The sequence below is a fragment of the Lissotriton helveticus genome, chromosome 2_1, assembly GCF_964261635.1.
Source record: "Lissotriton helveticus chromosome 2_1, aLisHel1.1, whole genome shotgun sequence".
NCBI lineage: Eukaryota > Metazoa > Chordata > Amphibia > Caudata > Salamandridae > Lissotriton > Lissotriton helveticus.
The window spans coordinates 923,628,418-923,652,990 of record NC_136059.1 but is presented as its reverse complement, the minus strand read 5'-3'; the positions used below and the strand labels follow the sequence as shown (position 1 = coordinate 923,652,990).

At 44.4% G+C, this 24,573-nt stretch overlaps 1 protein-coding gene across 1 annotated transcript in view; it reads right to left on the bottom strand.

The window, feature by feature from the left end:
• Positions 1-24,573, bottom strand: part of CNTNAP4 (contactin associated protein family member 4) — a 1,902,933-nt gene that overhangs the window by 209,724 nt on the left and 1,668,636 nt on the right. The window contains exon 15 of the mRNA XM_078675664.1: positions 22,409-22,536. Within this exon, the coding sequence (XP_078531790.1) occupies positions 22,409-22,536 (128 nt within the window). The remainder of the gene's footprint in view (positions 1-22,408; positions 22,537-24,573) is intronic.

Sequence of the window (24,573 nt, the reverse complement as noted above, 5' to 3'; positions counted from 1 at the left end):
TCTCATGCAGAAGAAATGAACTGCTACAATCGTAATACTGGCTGTAAAGTTTAATGCATACAGCAAGAAGAGTATTATAAAATAATACTGTAAAAGCATGGTATGGTTTCTAAGCCATAATATACATACATAATAAATAAAGACTAAAAGTACTCAACTGGTGCTTCTAAAATATGCCTGCCCTGATGTACCTAACCTAAGTCTAGTATGAGGGAAGGAGTAAGTGTGGTGTAGCATAAGTTTAGTATTCTTTTGCCAATAATCTATCCAAGATTTCTCTTAGGGTCTAATCAGCTCCGTACCTTGGTTTAGAATGAAGGAGGTCTGGTATCTCTCTGTCTCCGGACTCGATTTCCCAACACCCCGCAAGGGGAGCTTGGAAACACTGGAGCTGGATTTCTTGGCAAGAGAAAAGGCAGCGTCTCTCTCAGTGCGTCAGCTGGAGGGTCGGCTTCCTTCGGCACTTTCTGTAGCGAGCTGTGTCGGCCAAGTAGATAGTCAAACTGCTCCAAACCACTGTGTGTTTGCTAGGGCAAGTGTGGGCATATTTATACCTTGAAGGTGCCAAAATTGACGTAAAGGTGGACATAATAACGTCATCAACGAGTCGCAGTTCTTTGAAAACTCCATGAGTTCTTGGACAAATCAATATTCAAGCAAGGGGAAGTCCCTAACTGCTGAAACCGAGTTTTCCAAGAAATCGTTGTGGCTTTTCGGAACTAGTGGAAGTATTCCTGCCTGTATTTGGACTGCATGGGCTATATCTACATATGGTTATGATTTCTATGCCTATATAAGGACAAGGTGATTTATACCTATATATGGGCATGAATCGGGAAAATTACACTAGGGTCTAAAATGCTATTCAACACTGTGTGTCCTTTGCTTTCTCACCCTAAGTGCGCCGGGTATGCCCAGAAGTGGGTCCCAGGTTCATGGTGTCATTGGATTCAAGCTAACCTAGCTGATGAGGGATGAAGCCCCGAAACTGGTCCCAGAATGCTTGTTTCCAGTCCAGGGAGGACCTGGCTTGCAGTTCGAGTTGAACTGCTCCCATGTAGCACTGGGTCAAGGCTGATTTGCATATGGCTGGGTCTAAATTGGGGTGGCATGGTGAGCAGAGGAATGGTGAGTTTAACCCAGATCTCTTGACTGGGGGTGAATGTTTGATTTGTTCTGCATTCCATCCATCATCTGTGTATCTTTTGCTTTCTTGCCCCAAGTGTGCCGGGTATGCCAAGAGGTGGGTCCCTGGCTAACTGTGTCACTGGATTTAAGCTAGCCTGACTGATGAGGGGTGATGCCCCGAAAACTGGTCCCAGGATGCTTGTTTCTGGACCAGGGAGGACCTCGCTTGGCAGTTAGGACTAGACTGTACCCATGAGGCACAGGGTCAAGACTGATTTGCAAATGGCTGAGTCTATACATAGGTGGCATGTTGAGCAAAAGAATGATGGATTTAACCCAGATCTTAAGTCCATCATCTGTGTGTCTTAAGCATAAAGACCAGCATCAAATACTGAAACTCGCAAAAGACAGAAAAACATCAATTATGAAGGTGCGTCTCTCTCATTGTTCCCGAACTTTATGCATTCAATGCAGAAGGGAGAAGAAAGTTTGTACCAGCTAAAAAGCCACTCCAAGAACTTGAAGTTTTCTATGCAATGCTATATCTATCTAGGCAGAGGTTTGAACTAAAAGTTAAGCCTCCTCTCTTCACAGATCCAAAGGAAGTATAGAAAATCCTTTGAAAACTCACTAAAACAGCTGTAAAACGTTAAGGACACTCGATCTGCAAGAGGAGCAGCTCATCAATAATCTAGAATAATGTTAAGGACGCCCCAATTCGTGGTGACATTTAAGGACCACTTTGCCATTCTGATTAAAATCTTTTGGGCTGGATATGATTTATCAGTTTGATTTGCAGGGCACAAACTTAAATACATGTCGACCGAGTGATTTTATACTCAAAGATTTTTGCTGATGCTACAAAAGTGTGGGCCGGTAAAATCGATCTTTAGTTATATGATTGGCAAATTGAAGGAGTAATTCTAGTATGCACTATATGTGTTGTTGTGTAATACATTACATAAAACTGTAATTATCTGAAGTCCTAAATTAGTATATATAGTATGTGGTAGTGCACGTTGTTGGTAATTTGTTGCTTACTTTTGCTATCCTCCCATTGAGAATGCAGTGGCACATCATTCCAATGTTGTTCCAAGTCTCATGAAGTTAATTTGGGAGACATCATCGAGAAGTTTGGGCTTGATTTGGGATGAGGGAGAGGAGTTTGTTTTGTTATAGGTGATGACAGTTTCTCACAGATATACATGTATATATGTGACAGTGAAATTATGAGCATGCAAATATTTATAAATGTTATTACAACGATATTTGCCACCATTAGGTACCACTATCGGAGGTGTTAAGGACAGACCATTGAAATGTATAACATGGAACATAGGAGGTACATATTGCCCTACCCATTTTTCACAAGATGGGAAACATATAGGTACCTTTCTGCATAGTCATCTCAGAGGTGTAGCTATTTCAGTGAAGTTGGACACACAGGGCCTCATCTACAAGAAAGTTACACAACACAGTGCTGCAAGCCATTTAGCTGTGCCATGCTGCATCATTTTCAGAGCACAAGGATGCAGGTTATTAACAGCAATACGATGCATCCCTGTGAGTTCCCCGGCGCTGGCGCACAATTGGCTGTCATGAGCCAGAGCAGGCACCCTTGCATGATTTTGCAAGGGTGCCTGCGCTGCGGGATGATTTTTTCTGTGCAAAAAGGCATACCTTCCTGCACAAAACGAAAAATGTATGGCATTTTCCTATTTCTATGAATGCTGCAGAGTGCAGCAAGCAGAGGAAGAGGAAACACTGAGGAGAAATTAAAGTATTTCTCCTTGTTGCGCTATTCCTATGCCTCCTTTGGGGAGGCGTAAGATTGAGACGCATTCCCAGTTTTACAAAATGTTTTATATCTCGGAATACATCAAGTTCCATGGATGTTGCGTGTGAATGCCCCTTTCATGAGAGTAATGTATGAAAGGGGCCAATATTTACAAGGTCATGAAAAGTCATGCAGGGTGACTTTACAAGGCCTTATAAATATGGGCACGTCCATTGCGCTGGTGGTGCGTCAAAAAAAGTGATGCCCCGGCGGAGCAATTGGCTTGTAAATGAGGCCCACAGTTTAGACCGATTTACACAGCAGCAGACAATATGGTTCACTGTTACAGTTGAAGACATTTACGGGTGATAGGTAGACTACAAAATGGATCAGCACCTGGAAGTGATGGGCTTCTTACAGAATGTTATAAGATGCAGGCAAGAGAGTTAGAACCATTTCTCTTGGCAGCATATAACAACATCTTTGAATGTGGAAGACTGCCAAATAGTAATAAAGCTACTCAAGCCTGTAAAACAACCTATCAACCTGTTATCGCTGATCCATGTGGACAGCAAAATCATGGCCAATGTTTTGCCCAATAGGATCCTGCCTGAGATAATCAGGACAGATAATCAGTCTTAATACTGGGTAGTACTATGATGAATAATCTATGTACACGTCTTACCAAAGCCCATCAGATTACCCTAGGGGTCGACGATCGTGGTGCCATTTCGGGATACCACAATGGCTTTTTATTCATTTGAATGGCATTTCTTCTGACAGTTATTGAGAACCTAGGCATGGGCAAGGCCATGTTGAAATGTATTACACTGGTATATACCCTGCTCACAAATCTGATTACTGTTATTGGACATTAGTCAACCCTGGTTGGAATAAGTAAAGGAGCGCCTGACACCAGTTGCTGCAGCCCGTCACCAGCAAGGGACTCCCTGTCCCAGGACACACCACCCCAGAAGGAGGGGCTACGGGCATCAGTTTCACTCCCTTAAGCGATTCATCACACCCGCGCTCGTCAGAGACCAGAGGAGGCTACGCTTAGAATCTGAATTGTGCTGCTGTAAGTAAAACCGAGGGCAAAGGAATATTTGGATCAAGGTTATCATTATTTGGGAACTAGAGTGGAAGGATGGAACCACCAGCTTATGCACTATTGCAGTGACCATCAGCTTCACTGCTTGTTTCTCATCCAGAGGCGGAGACGTTTTGTGTACACTGCTGGAGCTCTTCTGCTTGGACGTAGCGGAATTTGTCTGATTCCTTTGGTTGCTCCCTTTGCTCGTGTGGTAGGTGCATCAATCTCAATCTATTGTTAACCTCTTTGAAACTGATATTGAACTAAGATCCTCTCAAAAGATGGTGAAAAGGAAGACCACAGGGATAAATATGGCTCTCCCAAGAGACCCCATTACACAACTCTTGACTCTTTCTTGGTGCGTGCCGCAAGAGTCCTAGATAATGTAATAACACTTACACATCGATGCCTATCAATGGTCAGAGGAGAAATTCACATAGCACATGCAGATAATGATCCCTCTCAAGTCCATACAGCTGCACAATATGACCTGATCCATCGAGATAGGGTTGCTTCTGAGGCCCTGATAAAAGTCCAAAATGCTCCTACTTCTAGCAATCGTTTGACAAGATCCGCAAATGGGCCTCCAACAAAGAGGAGAAACAAAACAAAACATAGAGGTCCAAATCAAATGACATGCACTAGATCAAAGCTGACCCTAAATATCTGCCAATGTAGGGGAGAGAAAGGAGACCTACCACTGCCAACCTGCACAGACAAGACTCAGTTTGTCAACCCAAACAATGACTCTGATCCTGCACTTGGGCTGAATCTGGACACACTTTTTTAGCAAAATGTAATTTGTTTTTACAGCTAACCTCTCTCCGCTCTTGCAGAGATTTAGTAATCTAGAGGCTGCTGTGATAACATTTCAGAGCACTGCAGATATTGTTAGGAAGTCTGATATCCCTGAGGCCAGTCTTGGGGAGTTGTAGCACTAATGCAGGTGACAAAGAGGCAATTAGATCAAAGACACAATCTCAGATCCAGCTGTATAAATGTGCCCCCAATATTTCCCTTGTAACTAAATGTGTTAACGACTTCATTCCAGGACCAGTGGGCCTGGAGCCTACGGCAGTGTATCCAGAGTTGAGGTCATCAAATCAACAGGCCCACAGAGAATTGAGGCCTGCGTTAAGCAAAGTAGCAGTAGAAGAGAAGATGGAACCAACACAGAGGCAAACCCCCAAGCAGATTATAACTCATATGGATCTCCAAATCAGGAGAAAATGGATTTACCACCTGAGTGTTTCCCTTATGTGGCAATTTTAACTAATGCTCCCCATCTACTGTCATAAAAACTGAGTCCTTGAATCAACAGAAAAACAAAGTTTGCCACTGGCTATCACGCAACACAGATTTCTCTAATTCCAGTTATCATGACATCCTATTTGTTAGAAGAGTGAAATGGATAGGACCCTTGGGAAAAAGCATCCACAGGGATTGAATTGTGGTAAACTGCAGGTGTCCTGATCTCGCTAAAACAATTGATTAAGTCTGGGGAGAAGCCTGTATGGGGGGCAATGACCACTGGATTAATATTGTGCCCCTGGGTATCTTCTATAGGCATCTCATGCAATCTTGTGCAATTACATCAAGCTCCTGTTGCCTAACTCAGACCCAGCATCAGAACCACCATACCCTCATACCAACAACTAACAATAGATTCCAGTCCTTTAACTGATCTTGACAGCTTAGATTGATGATAAGGGGTAGTACTGAAAGTAAAAAGAAGCAGTCAAAGAATTAACAAGACACTCCCAGAGGACTAGATTCCTTAGTGCTAATACCACGCTTAATATACAAATTATTCCATCTCACGGCTATGTTCACCTGGAACATGATTCAAATCTAGGTATAGAAGAGCCTATTGAAGACCAACACAAAATTAGTTTGTGGAACACTGCAGGGCTAAGAACTAAACTGTCTGATTCTGACTGGGCTAACTTAATGTGTGATTGCGAGATATGCATGTTTCAGGAAACATGGTCTATAGAACCAATTTTTAAAGTAGGATACACCAACTTCAGTATTCAAGGTAGACCCTCACCAGCAGGTCGACCATCTGGAGGACTACTTATTTAGGTCAGGACAAGCCTGATCTGAAAGTCAGTAGACTAAACATCCAGTCAGATGATATATTAGGCATCGATCCTATATCCTCAAAAGGGGAGTGCGCCATAAGGTTGATCAACATATATAACTGTTTCAAGAACAAAAATCAGGAATCCACTACAACAGCACTTTTGACTAACTTCCTAGATAATGCAGACAGAGAGAAACCCTTATTTGTAGCTGGAGATGTCGACATCACATATGAGCCTGTGGCCTCTGTCCAAGCAAGGGGTATTAAGAAACTGCAGGCGCCCCTGCTTAAGAGATGCACGAAGGTTGGACAGCAAGTTCTAGTTCTTACCCTTACTCAAGGAGCACGTGCCTGAGACTGGCAGACGCAATCTGACTTAGAAGCTACCTTCACATTTAAGAGGGCGAATGTGAGAAGTAGGATTGATCACATAATGTTTGATCTAGACCTATGGCATAAAGTAATTGATATGACCATTATACGATGGCATGACAGTGACCATAATGCATTGGTTCTGGGATTCGCCAGCACTCCTTTTTTTGCAAAAGAGTTTTGACAGAAGGGTTTCCCCCATAGTCACCACAAATGATGACAGACGGATCAAATGAAACCACATAGTCTCATACGAGAACTCTCCAGCTAATATATATGCTGAGGTAGCGTTTGCCCTCGAAAACCTGAGCACTCTGGGAGTCTCTGATTTAACCATTATGTCCATTTTGTTTAAGTCTTCTTAAGGCAATTAAGAGCCAATTCTTAAAAACAAATAGTAAGCACAACCGCTAGACGCAGGGGATATGCCCTGGTTTAATGGGAACTGCAAACAGGCAAAGTCTGCCTTAGTTGCAGCAGTAAAGGGTGGGGGCAGTGCCCAGATACCAGAGAGAAGAAGAGTCTACAGCAAGGCCCAGACAGAGGCTAAGAAAAATTGGGAGGAAGTGAATTGGCGCACTTTGGCCGAACCATCGAGAAAGAAAAATACCAAACTGTTTTGGCACTTAATGACCAAAGGGGCAAAGCACACAGTAATAGAAGAGGATTTTTTTATCCAACGACTTGTTTGGGAGGAGCACTTTACAAAGCTGTATACCATGGAGTGCAGCGACAAAAGTTTGAACCTAGAGTCAGTTGCAAAAGAAGTAGTCTCCTTTACTCTAGAAGAAGCTGTAACAGCAATCAACAGCCTGTGAAAGGGTAAAGCTCCAGGTTTAGATAAGGTACTAAGGGATCTCTTTCATTCAGAACATACCATATGGGGTCCTATACTTCACCTACCTTTTAATGCAATAACACGAGGAGGGGATATCCCAAGTACTTGGAAGGATGCCGAAATTATCCCAATTTTAAAAAAGGAGACAAAGGCGACCCCTCCAATTTCAGACCTATCAGCCTTATAGATATGGCTCACAAAGTCTTCAGCAAATTGATCCTGATGCACCTAAATATTTGGGTTGAGGATAACAACATACTGTCTCACCTACAAGCTGGCTTTAAGGAATCTACTAGCACCCCAGATCAGGTATTCCGCTTCCTTCTGATTACTTGGAAGGAAGTCATCATTAGAAAGGGTCACCTATATGTAGTGTTCATAGATCTTAAGCAACCATTTGATCTAAATTATGGGTCGCCCTCCCGGATCTTGGCTTGCCAAATGGGCTGTTACAACTTATTGTGTGTATGCACCAGGATAATTATGCCCAGGTCCGATGGAACTGAGGGGGCAAGCTCACTGGGAAGCCAGGAGTGCACAAAGGAGTATGACAAGGATGACAAGGATGTGTCTTAGCCCCAACCCTGTTTACCTTATATGGCTGATTAAAGCCCTGTACATCTGCGGGGGGATCCTCCGAAACTTGCGGGTAGACAAATTCCAAGGCTCCTGTTTGCAGATGATACACTATTGATCGCAAAAACACCTACGGGCATCCAAAATATACTGCACAGGTTTCCAAGAACCTGCACTAAGCTTGGTCTAGAGATAAATTGCTCAAATACCAAATTCATGGTTTTTAACCCCCGCCGTTTTTTAAGAGGGAAAATTAGGTTGTGCTCAACCATGCTTGACCAAGTCAAGGTCTTCGACTATCTAGGTGTCAGACTGAATAGCATTCTGAGCTGGACAAACCAAATCGAAAAGAGTACCATCACACTACAGTATGTTGACTCAGCAGTGGCCAAAATACTAAATCAATATGTTTATCACCCTATTTCTCCAGCCCTTTAAATACACTGAGTTAGAGGTCTGGGGGCAGCACTCTTTGGTGCAGAACTGTGGGGTTTAGACCAGACAAAGAGCTGGCAGAAAACACGTTCATAAGGTCCCAAATAAAGCTGCCGAATAGCACCTCACTTCTACCGATTCGGTTAGATCTTGGCCTACGAAGTGTTAAACATATAACAGAATTGAAATCTCTATTGTTTTGGATTAGAATATGGTCCTGCAAAACACAGATCTCAGTAAAAGAAGCCATAGAGGCAGTACACAACCTCCCGAGAGGAATAGGATGGATGAAGTGGTTTAGAGAGGTGAGGAACTGGTTAATGAGATTAGGGATGAAGGCCATGTGGAAAGACCCCAAATCCCTAACAAAAGATTCAGTACCTCTCCTAAAACTGAAGCTCTGGGCTGATATCCAGGAATCATGCTACGTTGCTGCAGCACAGGGATCCCTAAAAGGAAGGGTTTTAGAGCTTAAAAGTACTTTTTTATTTGTGTCAATAATGGATGAAATAGAACCTCCATATGCATGTGCACTTTACCTACAATTCAGGTACAGAACTTTACAGTTGAACAACAGTAGTAGTAGATGGACATGGGCCACTGTAACTCCGACATGTCCTGTACTCTTAGTCCTGAAACATTAGACCACTGTATGTTTTTTTGTCCCTACTACGCACAGAGTAGGAAAATGTGGCTTATACCCCCATGCCGGATTTTATCGTTCAGGCGACCAGCAGTTGCTCTCTGAGTTTTTAGATCAGATTTAACATAATGGTTAGTTTTTGCCATATCCCGGTATCTGTTTTATAACTGGCATATTAGGTCTAAGTTACTAACCACAATGTAAAGCAGAGGACAATACAGGTTAAGGTATATCTGGGTAACAACACACTGACTCTTTGAATAATATTTCTTTGTCTTTTTTTAATGTCAATTGGTCAAAAGTCTCTATTCATTTATTAGTATTTTAAACGTTTCAAATGTTTATGACATGGTTATTTATACTCCATTATATATTGCATTTTACTAAGGAAGATATATAAACTTTGTGAATATTCTACATATTTGATCGAATAAATAAATCTATATATCTATAAGTAGAAGAACACAGCAGGGGTGTTGCCTATGCTCTTCACTCATCGGTAGGCCCATTGATGAGAGAATACCATAATCACAGATGAATAACATTTGCCACTCAGATAACATTGTTATTGTTATATGCTGATGGCATTTTAGTATTAGTGAGAGACCCTGAGCACACCTTACTCCCTATTATTCAACAAATTATCACATTTAGAAAATGGTCTGACCTATTAATAATTTAGGCTAAGTCAGGTGTAATGACCCTAACCATGATAACTAGGGAAAAACCAATAAAATGTTTACTCAAATGGCAATTAAAACCAATGTGCTACCTGAGCATACACCACCCCTCAGAGATGAAGATATTGATCCATGAGAATTGGGGGCAATGCATGGCAAATACTCTTGAACTGCTGGAGAGGTGGATTAGACTTCCACTAACACTAATTGATAGGATAGGTCGAATGAAGATGCTGCTCTTACCTATATTCCTTTATCTGTTCAAAAAGTTCCTCATTCCCCCAAAAAGTTTCTTTTTTTACCAGTTCAGTACACTGATGATCAGGCTAGCAAGGTCGGGCGACAATCCAGAATATCTTGTTATCAACGGAAGCTTACTTATGAGAAGGGTCCCATTTCAGAAGGCACACAGACCATCTATTTTATTTATTATTTATTTTAATGTTTTATAGAGCGCGAACTTGACCCGTGAGGGTATCAGAGCGCTTTACACAGTTACACGGTAAACAAAGCACCACAGCAAGATAAGATAACAAAGCAACATAAACTCAAGTGCAGAAATATACAAGGTTTGAGGCGGGGTAGGGTAGCTGAGGAGCATAGGATACATTTATAGTGGGATGAGTAGAAGCAGAAACAGAAGCCCCACGATTACATATCAGGGCCAGTTGGTAAACAGCGGAAGAGGTAATAGTTATGGATTCGATAGACACACTGTGGTAGGTGCAAGCATGTCATTGGCCTAGGAATTTGCCCATGAGGAAGGTTTTGGTCTCCTTCTTGAAGCGTGATAGAGAGGGGATTTTTCAGATGTCAGGCGGGAGAGAGTTTCAAATTCTTGGTGCTGCTCCGGAGAATGCCCTATTGTACGTTCTTTTTTTCTGAAAGCGAGCAGGTTGGAGCAGAAGGTTTGGTGCGGACCGGGAGTTCCTAGTTCCTCCAGACATCACCAGTTTCTGCGCCAGATAGGCAGGGGAGTTTGTGTAGAGGGCCTTGTGAGTAATGCATGCAATTTTCATTTGTATTCTGGACTCCATAGGAAGCCAGTTTAGTGCTTTCAAATGAGAAGAAATGTGGTCAAATTTCCTGGTGCCTGTGAGTAATCTTGCGGCCGCGTTGAGGCAGGCTTTTAGAGGAGCCAGGGAAATTGTGGGTAAACCAATGATGGTGGAGCACCCATATTCCAGTCTCAATATGACTAGTGCTTGGACTGCCATTTTTAAGTCTAGAGCATCTATGAAGGGTTTTAGCTTCCACAAGTAGCTCAGGTGGAATCTGGCTGATTTAGCCATTGAGTTGATGTGGTCAAGCATGTTCAAGTTACTGTTGAGGAGTATGCCCAAGTATTTGGCAGAGTTCACGAGGTCGGAGGGCAGTTTAAGGCTGTGATGGCTTTTATCCAAGTCTCGATCTCAGGGTTGGCTTTAGAGGGGGAGATCAGGAGGAATTCGGTTTTCTTTGCATTGAGTTTCAGTTGGTTAGCGGCAAGCCATTGGACAGTTAGTTTCAGGGTCTCGTTCAGGGTAATGATCTCCTCAAGTGATGTAATATTGATTTATAATTGGGTGTCCTCCGCGTACATGTGGTAGGAGATGTTGGCAGTATGAAGAACTTCAGTGAGTGGCTCTAAGTAAAGGTTAAAGATGGTGGGTGATACGGTTCAACCTTGGGAGACACCGACTGTGACTGGGGTGGGAGCTGATAGGTTGCCGTTAATGAGGAATCTCTGAGATCGGTTATGTAGGAAGGACCTAAACCATTCTAGGACCACGCCATCAAGCCCCATCCTTAGATTAGGACGTTCAAGTAGTTTATCATGGTTGACCGTATCGAAGGCGGAGGATAGATCTAGGAGGATTAGAAGGCAGGTTTTGCCTTGATCAAGTGCTTGGAGGGCATCATCCACGATGTGGAGCATAGTGGTTTACGTGCTGTGCCCCGGTCTGAAGCCAGGTTGAAAGTTGTCCAATAGGTGGAAGTTCTTGATGTGCTTACTTAGTTGCTGTTGGACACATTTTTCTAACACTTTAGCTAACAGAGGGATATTGGAGATAGGTCTGAGGTTGTCCAGCGATGTCTTTTTTAGGATAGGAAGGGCTTAACTGGCTTTCAAGGGGTCCGGGATAGAGCCCTGCTGAAGTGAGGAGTTGATAATTGTAGTCCAGCAGAGAATAATGACTTGGGTGACCACAGTGAGGCAGTTAGATGGTAGAGGATCATTGAAGTGGTTATTGGGGTTCAAAGGAGAGAGGATTTTGGAGATGGAGTCTTTGTCATAGTATTCAAAGTCGGTCCAGTGAGCTTGTTTTTTAGGTGGGGCCGGTGTGGGTAGTGCAGAAAAGGGGGGAGGTCAGGGAGGGAATGAGAGTAATCAGCGGTATTGAGTTCAATTTCTAGTGCCATGGTTTTATCAGTAAAGAAAGAGGAGGATTCCTCCGAGGATATTAGAGATTTAGGGGATTCTTTCTGAGATTTAGCCAGTTTATTGGACTGGTGTTTGATCAGCTCAAGGAGCTTGCGGGGTCTGTTCCTGGCATTCCCCGATTCCGATCTGAAGTATTCTTTTTTGGTGTTCAGGACATTCAGGTATTGCATATTTTTGTAATGGTTTTTATTAACTGTACAATAAAGTGTATTATTATTGAGTTCAGGATGTGTTTGTTGTAAGAGTTTCTTGCCTGGCAGAGAAGTTTAAGGTGCTCAGGGGAGGGGTGTTGTTTCCAGATTTTTTTAACTTGTCTTAGGGATCTCCTCTCCATGTTGATGGAATCAGAGAACCAGGGGTTTCTGTCTTTGATTTGTGACCTTTTTAGTTTTCGAGGGGCCAGGTCGTCCAGGATGTTCGATATGGATGCTAAGTAATGACCATTGAGGTCACTGACCTCAGTTGTATGCAACGGGAGGGGGAGATCGGAATTGCAGCGTGCTTCCAGTTTGATACGGTCAAGGTTTTTAGTGTCTCTGATCCAGCGCTTGGGGATCACCGATTGCGGTGTCTTTGACTTGCTGGTCCCTGGTAAAAAGAAGGAGATGGTGTGGTGGTCGGACCAGTCGCATGGGTCTATGGAGACAAGTTTGACTGCGGATTCTTTAGAGATGATCCAGTCCAGGGTGGCCCCTTTTGAGTGAGTAGGCAGAGAGCAGGCTTGGGACAGGGCTTGATCAGTAAGGAGGTCTTTGATAGCATTGACGTGGGGGTCTTTAAGGTCATTCCAATGCAGGTTAAAGTCACCAAGGAAGATTTCTTTAGTGTTGGAGGGAATCTTGGTTGTGATGATATCCAAGAGGAGGTCAGTAAAAGAGTTGTTCGAGCCAGGGGGGTGGTAAAAGATGTGCAAGTTGCAAAGGTGTAGTAAGTTGCTGGAAATGGAGAGGGCGAGGTATTTGCAGGAGTCAGTGGAGTCCGCTAGGAGTTCCGTGACCAAGAGGGAGGATCGGTAGTTGCAGGTGATGCCTCCACCTTTTTTGTTGGAGAGCCTGTCTAGTCTAGCAATGTTGTAGTTAGGAGGGACTAATAAGATGAGGCAAGGGGAAGAGTATTCTTGGAGCCAGGATTCGGTTAGTATAGTTAGGTCTATGTTTTTATTCAGGATGAGGTCAGCAATAACCGAGGCATGTTTAACTGCCGAGCGACACTTAATTAAGAGGCCAGACAGTGGGGAGTCTGGGGGAGTGTCAGGGGTCAGGGCGGATAGAAGCACAGATGCGAGGTTGCTTTTAACCAAACTTCTGTTGTGAAGCGTAGCTGGTCTGCTGGGGTTGATGAAGTCTGTACAGATGTGCTGTTTAAGACTCGTATCTTGAGGGCAGGAGGAGTCTTGGGCAAAGTTATGGTCTTGGAGGATAGCTAGAATTTACTCACCTGTGAGGTCCAAGTGAGAGGAAGGGGCAGAGGTGGAGTTGTAAGTGAGTGCAAGAGCTCTGAATTCTACCTCAGATAGGAGGCAGGGAGGTTTGCGTGTACGAAGATGTCTTAGAGGTAGGGGAAGAGGGTGCATGAGAGGGTCGGCGATCTTAGGGGGGAGGATTGAGGCGACTTGAGGTTGGCGAGGGCGATCTTAGGGGGGAGGATTGGGGTCTTTTGAGGTTAGCAAGGGTGAGTTCGGCAAGGCTAAGAAGGTTCATAAGATCCAGAATGGATCTATGAATGCTCTGGGTTACATTAGTTGCTCTGGTGTGTAGAGTTTCAAGATCCGTAAAGGCTGGGGTGCTAGATAGAGAAGGGTGCAAGGCAGAGAGGAGAAGGGTGCAAGGTGGAGGGGAGAAGGGTGCAAGGCAGAGGGGAGAAGGGTGCAAGGTAGAGAAGGATGCAAGACGGAGGGGTAGAAGGGTGCAAGGCAGAGGGGGGAAAGGTGCAAGACAGAGAGGAGAAGGGCGCAAGGCAGAGAGGAGAAGGGCACAAGGCAGAGAAGGGTGCAAGGCAGAGGGGAGAAGGGTGCAAGGCAGAGGGGAGAAGGGTGCAACTGGGAGGGGGAGAAGGGTGTAAGGCAGAGGGGAGAAGGGTACAAAGTAGAGGGGAGAAGGGTGGAAGGCAGAGGGCAGAAGGGTGCAAGGCAGAGGGGAGAAGGGTGCAAGGCAGAGGGGAGAAGAGTGCAAGGGGGAGGGGAGAAGGGTGCAAGGCAGAGGGGAGAAGGGTGCAAGGCAGAGGGGAGAATGGTGCAAGGCAGAGGGGAGAATGGTGCAAGGCAGTAAAGGGTACAAGGCGGAGGGGGAGAAGGGTGCAAGGGGGAGGGGGAGAAGGGTGCAAGGGGGAGGGGGAGAAGGGTGCAAGGGGGAGGGTGAGAAGGGTGCTAGGCAGAGGGGAGAAGGGTGCAAGGGGGATGGTGATGAAGTTAAAATGTGCCACCCCCCGGAAACATTTCTCCGGATGCCCATGGCAATGCACACTACTTTGCGAGAGAGTGTGGGAGAGAGTGGAGTGAGAGAGAGAGTGGAGAGAGAGAGAGTGGAGAGAGAGAGTAGAGAGAGAGAGTGGAGAGAGAGTAGAGAGAGAGTGGAGAGAGAGAGTGGAGAGAGAGAGTGGAGAGAGAGAGTGGAGAGAGAGAGAGTGGAGAGAGAGAGCGAAGAGAGAGAGAGTGGAGAGATAGAGAGTGGAGAGAGTGGAGAGAGAGTGGAGAGAGAGTGGAGAGAAAGAGGAGAGAGAGTGGAGAGAGAGTGAGAGAGAGTGGAGAGAGAGAGTGAGAGAGAGTGAGAGAGAGAGAGAGAGTGGAGAGAGACAGTGGAGAGAGACAGTGGAGAGAGACAGTGGAGAGAGAGTGGAGAGAGAGAGAATGGCGAGAGTGTTGAGAGAGTGGAGAGAGAGAGTGATGAGATTGGGAAGAGAGAGATTGGAGAGAGAGAGAGAGAGAGTGGAGGGATTGGAGAGAGAGAGTGGAGAGAGAGTAGAGAGAGAGAGAGAGAGGGTGGAGAGAGAGAGAGTGGAGAGAGAGAGTGGAGAGAGAGTAGAGAGAGAGAGTGGAGAGAGTATGGAGAGAGATAGTGGAGAGAGTGGAGAGAGTGTGGAGAGGGAGAGTGGAGAGATAGTGGAGAGAGAGTGGAGTGAGAGAGTGGAGAGAGAGTGGAGAGAGAGTGGAAAGAGAGTGGCGAGAGAGTGGAGAGAGTGTGGAGAGAGAGTGGAGAGAGAGAGGAGAGGGAGTGGAGAGAGAGGAGAGAGGAGAGAGAGAGAGAGAGAGAGTGGAGAGAGAGAAGAGAGAGAGAAGGGAGAGAGAGAGTGGAGGGAGACAGCGGAGAGAGAGTGGAGAAAGAGAGAGTGGATAGAGAGTGGAGAGAGAGTGGAGAGAGACTGGAGAGAGAGAGAGAGTAGAGAGAGAGAGTAGAGAGAGAGACAGTAGAGAGCGAGTAGAGAGAGAGAGAGTGGAGGGAGAGAGGGGAGAGAGAGTGGAGAGAGAGTAGAGAGAGAAAGTGGAGAGAGTGGAGAGAGAGTGTAGAGAGAGATTGGGGTTAGAGTGGAGAGAGAGTGAGAGAGAGTCGAGAGAGAGTGAGAGAGAGTGAGAGAGAGTGGAGGGAGACAGTGGAGAGAGACAGTGTAGAGAGAGAGTGGAGAGAGAATGGAGAGAGAGAGAGTTGCTAGAGTGGAGAGAGAGAGAGAGTGGAGAGATTGGAGAGAGAGAGTGGAGAGATTGGAGAGAGAGAGAGTGGAGAGAGAGAGAGTGGAGAGAGAGAGTGGAGAGAGAGAGAGTGAAGAGAGAGAGAGTAGAGAGAGAGAGAGTGGAGAGAAAGTGGAGAGAGAGAGTGGAGAGAGAGTGGAGAGAGAGTGGAGGGAGACAGTGGAGAGAGAGTGGAGAGAGAGAGAGTGGAGAGAGACAGAGTAGAGAGAGACAGGGAAGTATGCAAGACAGTGGGGAGAAGGGTGCAAGGCAGAGGGGAGAAGGGTGCAAGGCAGAGAGGAAAAGGGTGCAAGGTGGAGGGGAGAAGGGTGCAAGGCAGAGGGGAGAAGGGTGCAAGGCGGAGGGAAGAAGAGTGCAAGGGGGAGGGGAGAAGGGTGCAAGGCAGAGGGGAGAAGGGTGCAAGGCAGAGGGGAGAAGGATGCAAGGCAGAGAGGAGAATGGTGCAAGGTAGAAAAGGGTGCAAGGCAGAGGGGGAGAAGGGTGCAAGGGGGAGGGGGAGAAGGGTCAAGGGGGAGGGTGAGAAGGGTGCAAAGCAGAGGGGAGAAGGGTGCAAGGGGGATGGTGATGAAGTTAAAAATGTGCCCCCCAGAAACATTTCTCCGGACGCCCATGGCAATGCACACTACTTTGCGAGAGAGAGTGGGAGAGAGTGGAGAGAGTGGAGTGAGAGAGAGAGAGTGAAGAGAGAGAGAGTGGAGAGAGAGAGTGGAGAGGAGAGACAGTGGGAAGAGAGTGAGAGTGAGAGTGAGAGAGAGAGAGAGTAGAGAGAGGATGGAGAGAGAGAGTAGAGAGAGAGACAGTAGAGAGATAGTGGGAAAGAGAGTGGAGAGAGAGAGAGTGGAGACAGAGAAGGGAGAGAGAGAGTGGAGAGACAGTGGAGGGAGACAGTGGAGAGAGAGTGGAGAGAGAGAGAGAGTTCAGATAGGGTGGAGAGAGAGTGGAGAGAGAGTGGAGAGAGAGAGAGTGGAGAGAGAGTGGAGATAGAGAGTGGAGAGAGAGTGGAGAGAGAGTGAGAGGAGAGAGAGTGGAGAGAGAGTGGGAAGAGAGTGGAGAGAGTAGAGAGAGAGTGGAGAGAGAGTGGAGAGACAGTGGAGGGAGACAGTGGAGGAGACAGTGGAGAGAGACAGTGGAGAGAGAGTGGAGAGAGAGAGTGAGAGAGCGGAGAGAGAGAAAGTGGAGAGAGAGACAGTGGCGAGAGAGACAGTGGAGAGAGAGACAGTGGAGAGAGACTGGAGAGAGAGTGGAGAGAGAGACTGTGGAGATAGAGTTGACAGAGTTGGGAGAGAGTGGAGAAAGAGTTGAGAGAGAGTGGAGAGAGAGAGAGTGGAGACAGCGAAGGGAGAGAGAGAGTGGAGAGAGAGTGGAGGGAGACAGTGGAGGGAGACAGTAGAGAGAGAGAGTTGAGAGAGGGTGGAGAGAGAGTGGAGAGAGAGAGTGGAGAGAGAGAGAGTGGAGAGAGAGAGAGAGAGTGGAGAGAGAGTGGAGAGACTGTGGAGAGAGAGAGAGGAGAGAGAGTGGAGAGAGAGTGGAGAGAGAGTGGAGAGAGAGTGGAGAGAGAGTGGAGAGAGAGGAGAGAGTGGAGAGAGAGTGGAGAGAGAGTGGAGAGAGAGTGGAGGGAGACAGTGGAGGAGACAGTGGAGAGAGACATTGGAGAGAGAGTGGAGAGAGAGAGAGTGAGAGAGCGGAGAGAGAGAAAGTGGAGAGAGAGAGAGACAGTGGCGAGAGAGACAGTGGAGAGAGAGACAGTGGAGATAGAGTGGAGAGAGAGACTGTGGAGATAGAGTTGACAGAGTTAGGAGAGAGAATGGAGAGAGAGAGAGTGGAGAGAGAGTAGAGACTGACTTACTCAGAGACTGAATACTGACTGACCGAGAGACTGACTGGCTGAGAAACTGACTGAGAGAGAGAGAGACTGACTGACTGAGATAGAGAGACTGACTGACTGACAGACTGACAGAAAGAGAGAGATAGAGACTGACAGAGAGAGAGAGACCGACTGATTGACAGACTGACAGAGAGAGAGCGAGACTCACAGACAGACGGACTGACTGAGTGACAGACTGACTGACAAACTGACTGACTGAGAGAGACTGACTGACTGAGAGAGACTAAATGAGAGAGAGAGACTGACTCACTGAGAGAGAGAGAGACTGACTCACTGAGAGAGAGAGAGAGAGAGAGAGAGAGAGAGAGAGAGAGAGAGAGAGACTGTGATGGAATTGGGGTCACAGTGTGTATGAAGCTATGCAATGCCTCTTAAGATCGCTATTGTCTACTAATAAAAATGTATTATCAAAATGTGCTCTTTGTAGTTACATCTGCTTTTGAAATACTGCATTGTCGCCTTGTCTAATGTTTTAAAATGGAAACGAGAAGGAGCAGCGGATGCACTTTTGTCAAAACTGAACGATGAGTGGGCTCGATGTTGTGTATCATGACAGGAGTCTGCATCAGGAAACCCACCTAAAATTGGGCAAACTTCCCCGGCCTACTGATGGCAGGGACCCTGTAATGATTGAACCACCACCTATGATAGCCTGCTGGCAGACTAAGCCCAACCTTTCACTCCACCATCCAGTGTTACTTATAACAGCTGTATTGGTGACAGTGGCGTAACAATAGCCCCCATCCCCTGCAGTATGGCGGGTAGCTGGCCTGAGAGCTCTAGACTGGCACGGAGGATGGTTAGGGGGCCCGCCATGTAGTTTGCAGGGGGGCCCCCTCAAGTTTCGTTACGCCACTGCCACAACTCCCACATTGCTCTACTCCCCAGCTTTGATATCCTGTGAGATCGTGACTAAGTGTTCTTGAGATTCGATGTTGACTATGTGTCAGAATATATATTACACTTGTGGTAGCATTTAAACATGAATAATGTTTCTGAATGAATAATGATTTTTATGTTAGGCTTAATTGAGATATCAAAATAAAATGATTATAGTTGAAATTGCAATTTGATGTACAGAATTGTGTTCATTAATGTAGTTTAGTTATCCCCCATTTTCATACATGCTCCATTTTAGTTAATATGGATGTTGCCTGATGTTGGTCATTCCACTTCTGCTCTTCTCTCTCCCATCCCGTTCCCCTGCAATTTCTTCTCTACTGACTGGCTCAGCGGAAAAAGATACAAGTTTGATATTAACGTGTATTTTTGAATGTGTGCATGTATTGTGAATGAACTTCGCAGTGCTAAGAGTGGTAAACAAAACAATGTATTTCCTGTCTTTGACTGTATTTCTGCTGCCTGTTGTATGATTTACTTTATAAAAGATGTTGCATTTAGTCTAACTCTATGAGGATGTGTTGCTGAAGCTGCTCAACGTTTTATTAGAAAATTGGATAGTGCTAACGTGTAAGGGTATTAAGTGGATTTCTTTGTTTTGTCAAAGTGGAAATGATACATGGGGTCACACCATGCTCAAACTGTGGTTTTGCACATTTTCTATGCAGATTTGTGTATAAGAACTCCGTGATTCTAGGGGTGAGCCAGAACATTTTGACATCCTTACTCTGCCAGAAACTCTGTCTATTTTGCTTGAGGTTTTCCTGAACATTGATTACGGATTGTATATAAGCTACATGCCACATTGTATGAATGTCTGATGCACTGCTTTGTGTGCTTTAAGGAAGTTGCCAGCTCTGTTTTCATCAGTGGTCGGATTGTACCATCTAATACTGTTTTCATTGCTTCTGCAACAGTTATTCACTATCACCTAAGGATGTCTGGTAATGGGCATTATCACATAGTCATTTTTTACACACAATGAAATGTAGGCTCAGAGAGAAATCTGTTTCTATTAACAGCAAGCAGAAGACATTAAACTCCCGTTCCCCCATAGCTAGGCTTTCCTGTTTTCAGTTTCTATTTTTGGTAAATTCTGGTGGGGGTTTTTCAATATTTTCAAGTGATTTCAATATCTTTAAAAAACAGTGGTTATCCAATCCAATCCAATCCAAAAATTCTTTATTTTGGCCATTCAAGACCATAAAAGATGCAATAAAAAACATATAAAACCACATGCGAGCATACGATATAAAAACAGTGCAAGGAAGCAAAGAGTACTTAAATCAATACATGTAAGAATCTGGGAGACTGAAGGTACAGTTGACTGCGGTTCTTTACAGTTCATTTCATGTTAAGAAGTTAGAGATTACCCTTTCAGTGATTTTTTTCTAATCTGCCACATGGCCATTAAATACTTGGCTACAGCAAATATAATGTGGTGCAGGGTGCTTGTCTTCAGAATTCTGTATGATTGTAGGTAGTTTCTGAAGCCTAGATTCCTACAAAGTAGCACTAGCCAGTACTTTCTCGGTCTATTGTAGGCAGGGCAGAAAAACAGCACATGTCGATCATCCTCCACATTCGTGCTGCACCCAGGACAGGACTTTAAAAAACAGTGGTTATCAGTGGTTACCTATTTTCGCACCATTAAAAACAACAGAAACAGGGTTTTTCCGGTGTTTATGGGATGTTTTGCTTTTATTATTGCTTGCTTTCTGCACTGAAAGCTCATGGTATATAGACAGTGTAAGTATTGTGTCTATGAGGTCCAAATAGATTTTGCAAATGAAACCTATTGTGGTACACCATACACTACTTACACCATACATTACTTCTTCATTGAGTCTTTGGTCATGTGCGCTCGCTCTTTCCTTCCCATGTAAACTTCTGTGAAAAGGCTCTCTTAACATTGGCCCTTGATACGGGCAACGCCAAAAAAGCCAGTGCACAATTTGTTAACTCTGGCCACTGACATAGCTTTCTATGCCAATACTGGTGTACTTGAAGATTGCCATTCACAGGGCAGGTTCTGCAACATTTGTGTTGAGCTGGGCACTTACGCCCTCAGAGGTATTGAAGCAGTCAAAAATGAAGCAGCACTTTTGAAACTACAGAGGAGATTCACCTTTATGGAAGGGATCTAGAACTTGTACAAAGTACCACCGTGAGGTTTCATTGGCTGCAAATGCCATAGTTGGAGAAGGGACATTTCTATGCATCATTGCAAGCCATTTCTCATACATTGTAAAATAAAAGTTCCTGAATTACTCTTCAACATTGCTTTGCTTACCAAGTGGCAAGCACTCCAACATGCAACATGTTGCAGTACCAAAGTCACTAAAGGTGTCGCTCAGCCTACTCTCAAGGAGATGTTTCACATCTACATCAATTATGCTGAACACGTGGCAGATAAGGGTGTTTCCGGACTCTAGTTTGTGTATCATGTCCACTTCAGCAGTTATATTTTCCTGTAAAGAATGCAGTAGAGTGTACTTTTTTCACATCACAATCAAAATGTGACCAAAGATCCTCACATTTCTTGCCTTTGGCATCATCACTCAGCAAAAATTCTGTAAACAGTTGCCACATGGATAATATGGCATTCATAGGCCCTTGGATTGAGAACCATCAGTTAAGGGAAACAGTTGGGATGACTCTTTCTGTGATGCCACACAAAGCACAAAATTAGAAATATTTGCATTTTAGTTCCTGTGCATGAGAAAACAGTGCACCAGAATGGAATAAAAAGTCATTAGCATTCCTCATTAACCCTGAAGATTGTAAAGATGCTTTCAGCATACCATCTAACCAGTGGCAAGGATCTCTTACAGGGAAGCACTTTAGCTCAGGTATCAATTTTGACAGGTCATCACACAACCTCTACATATACGTAGCTGAATCACTGCAAATACAAACAATATCACTCAAATCTTTGTTGAACATGGAAAGAGCCCTTTTTTACAGACAATTGCAAGTGACACTGCTTTCAATGTTTTCCAAAAGTGTGGTGTCATGTTTTCACCACTATCTCAGATGCTTGGCGATAGCGCTCTTTTCACATATACTTGTCACTATACTTTGCATTGAATGTTTAAAGCCTGAGGTGTTGACAATTCATCTAATATCAATACTGACTCACTAGAAACTAGGGGCTGATGTATTAAGGGGTTTTACCCATTCTTTGTGGGTAAATGTGAGGACACATATTAGGGAAGATTCTTATGAAAACAGCCATTTTACCTATCAATGAAAGAATCAAACGTAGCCAAAATATCAAATATGGTTTTGATATTTCCTGATTCTCTACAGTTTATAAAATAATTAAACAAGACCTAAAACATGCTTCTAAACCTTGCAACGTTAGACCAAATACCACAAAACTGAAAAAAGAAAAAGGAAGAAGAAACAATATTTGAGTGACATCCCTAAGCAACATAACGTAAGCAGAATAATGTTAGCCCAGTCTTTCTTACTGCTATCTTGTATAACAAAGTTACATTGTATTGGCCCCTTCAGAAAGAAAAAAAAATTACTGTCACTCTCTTTTTCTTTTGTTGAATGGCATTTAGTTTGTGGTTGTGCAGGTGTTTTTTCAGGGTTTATATGTTTTCACTGGTGAGGGCTATTTCTCTTTCAGTGGAGTTTTATCAGTTATTATAGGTTTAAACCTAAAACCGGACAGCCTACCCATAGCATTTAGACCCCCCTAATACAGCACGTTGAAACATTCTTCGAGTTATTTGTACCATTATAAAACGTTATAAATGCATTTATTGAAGATAGCAAACTTGTTTTTGAGGACACATTTTTTGGAAGAGTTGATGACAAAAAAGGGCCATTCAAATATGAAATTTGTGAAGTGTTGAGTTTCATGCAGTTACTTACTATCACCCCAACAAAGCAAAGGTCCAAGCTTAAAAGCTGCTTCCGAATTTGGTCTGTCTGTATCAGTGATGACAATTTGGGTTACTGGTAGGTGGTCTCTATACGAAAAAACTCCAGTGTCATTGGCCCTGAAAACAGAATCAGTAAAATTATCCTTAACTAGCACGAACATTGATTAAGTGTCATATTTTATAAATAGTACAAACAATATATTAACCGTATGATTGGGCGGGAGTGTCATTGACAACTTACTCTTCGGCTAATATGGGCTTATACATTTTTAAAACGTTTGTTTCTTTTCAGTGCCACCAACGCAATTCATCGCCTGTAAGTATTTAAAGTCATTCTTTGCGCGCACGCGCTATAATTGTTCTGCCCATTTATCTGTATTTTTTTTCATATATGAAGGACACAATACATTTGAAAGTATTTTTCTTTATAATCCCCCTTTCTTGTCAGCTGCAAGGATTCAGACATAGGGGTAGGGAGAAGGAGAGGTAAATAGCTAGGCAGACTGACAGATTCAATGGCTTTCTTGAGTGCAGATAGGCGAGCAAAACTGCAAGGCAGGCAGCCAAGTGGCACATGAACAGACAAGCTGACAGACGCTGCAATCATCAGGCACGCAGCCACGCAGAAGGACAAACACACACGGAATGACACAGCACCAGAAAGATCGGAAAAGGAAAGAGAAATTGCACAGGAAGTCCAAAAAAATGCTTTCATTAAAAGCTGAATTTTTTGGGGCAATAGCCTCAACCCCACACAATGCTACCAGGGAAATTCCTGTACTTTTACCAAGAACTATAGTTCTGAGTACTTAATAGCACAAGCCTATTAATAGGGCTGGACTGGGAACCAAGAGCAGCCCAGGTAAGTTTCGTCATACCACCCCCAAACTGCATTTATTGAGCCACCGCAGTGAGCCTGACTATACTGCAAGCAGGGTTTAGGGAACTCTCCGCCCACCGTATTTTTGGAAAGAATTGCAAATATGGTGCGTTTTACAATTTTTTTCCACAATAAGACTTTATTCAATCATTCAATGGATAGATGGGGATTGAAGATCTGGCTGCATGACTCAATGGATGAACAGATGGACGGATGGGGGAGTGGGTGGGTGAATTAATTCAGTAATGAATGTCAATGAATAAAGACTTTTAGCTAGGTTTTGCAAAAGGTCTGAATGCACTGACGAAGGGTGGGTGCTCTGGTTTTCAATTTCGTTTCTTCTATCAACACTAGTCCGCGTGACACATGCATAACCTGGATGTATTTAACACAGCGTGCTGCTTTAGTGCCTCAAAGAATTACACACAAACAGGGCCGACTGGGAACCACAACCGGCCCTGGTAAAGTGCTCGGCTGAACCCCCCCCCCCTCCCCCACCACCACTCGGGGATTGGAGGTGCCGCCGAGCAGTTTGCCAAGGCCGGTTTTTGGCCGATTTTGGTACAGGGCCGATTTTGCGGTCCTGTAACAAAAACAGCCCCAGGGGCCCAAAACTGGCACCCACCCGTGCGGCGCACCGGGGGATTGCTCGGTGCCCACTATGGTCTGTCCAGCCCTGCACACAAAGCATTAAGCACTGATGTAAAGTGGGGCAGAAAAACGTCTAACCATGTAGTGGCTGAATTACACAATGTGAAACCAGGAAATCTTGTATCAATAACGGCTTCCACTGGACCACATTGTGTGATCCTAGGCAAATACTTTCTCACAATGCTTGTTTTTCCTTCATCATCACATGAGAACACATTGAAGTGCTTCAATTCATGATGTGTGCTAATGGTGTGTGCATGTGAATTGGCTGTGCATTTCCTGCTGTGTCACAAGACGCGCAGCAGTGTTTGTAAGAGTAGTTTTTATTTAATGACCGCTGACATTCCAGGTTCATAACTCATTGGGAGTTGTGATGAGAATCTTCATTCTGTTCTCTGCTCAGGATGTGTGAGGGGTTGATCATGGGCTCCTTCTTCCTTTAGGCATCAATAAAGTTTCCTTCATTTTTCTCAGTGTTGCCTTCATCATTTATTTACTTTACATTTCGGCGACAAGAGAATCACTTTTAGGAGCCCGTTGACTTGATAATTTTGCACCATATTCCTGTTGGATCTTTGCCAGAGCCATTTTAACTTTTGGCTTACATTACTGCTGCTAGAAAT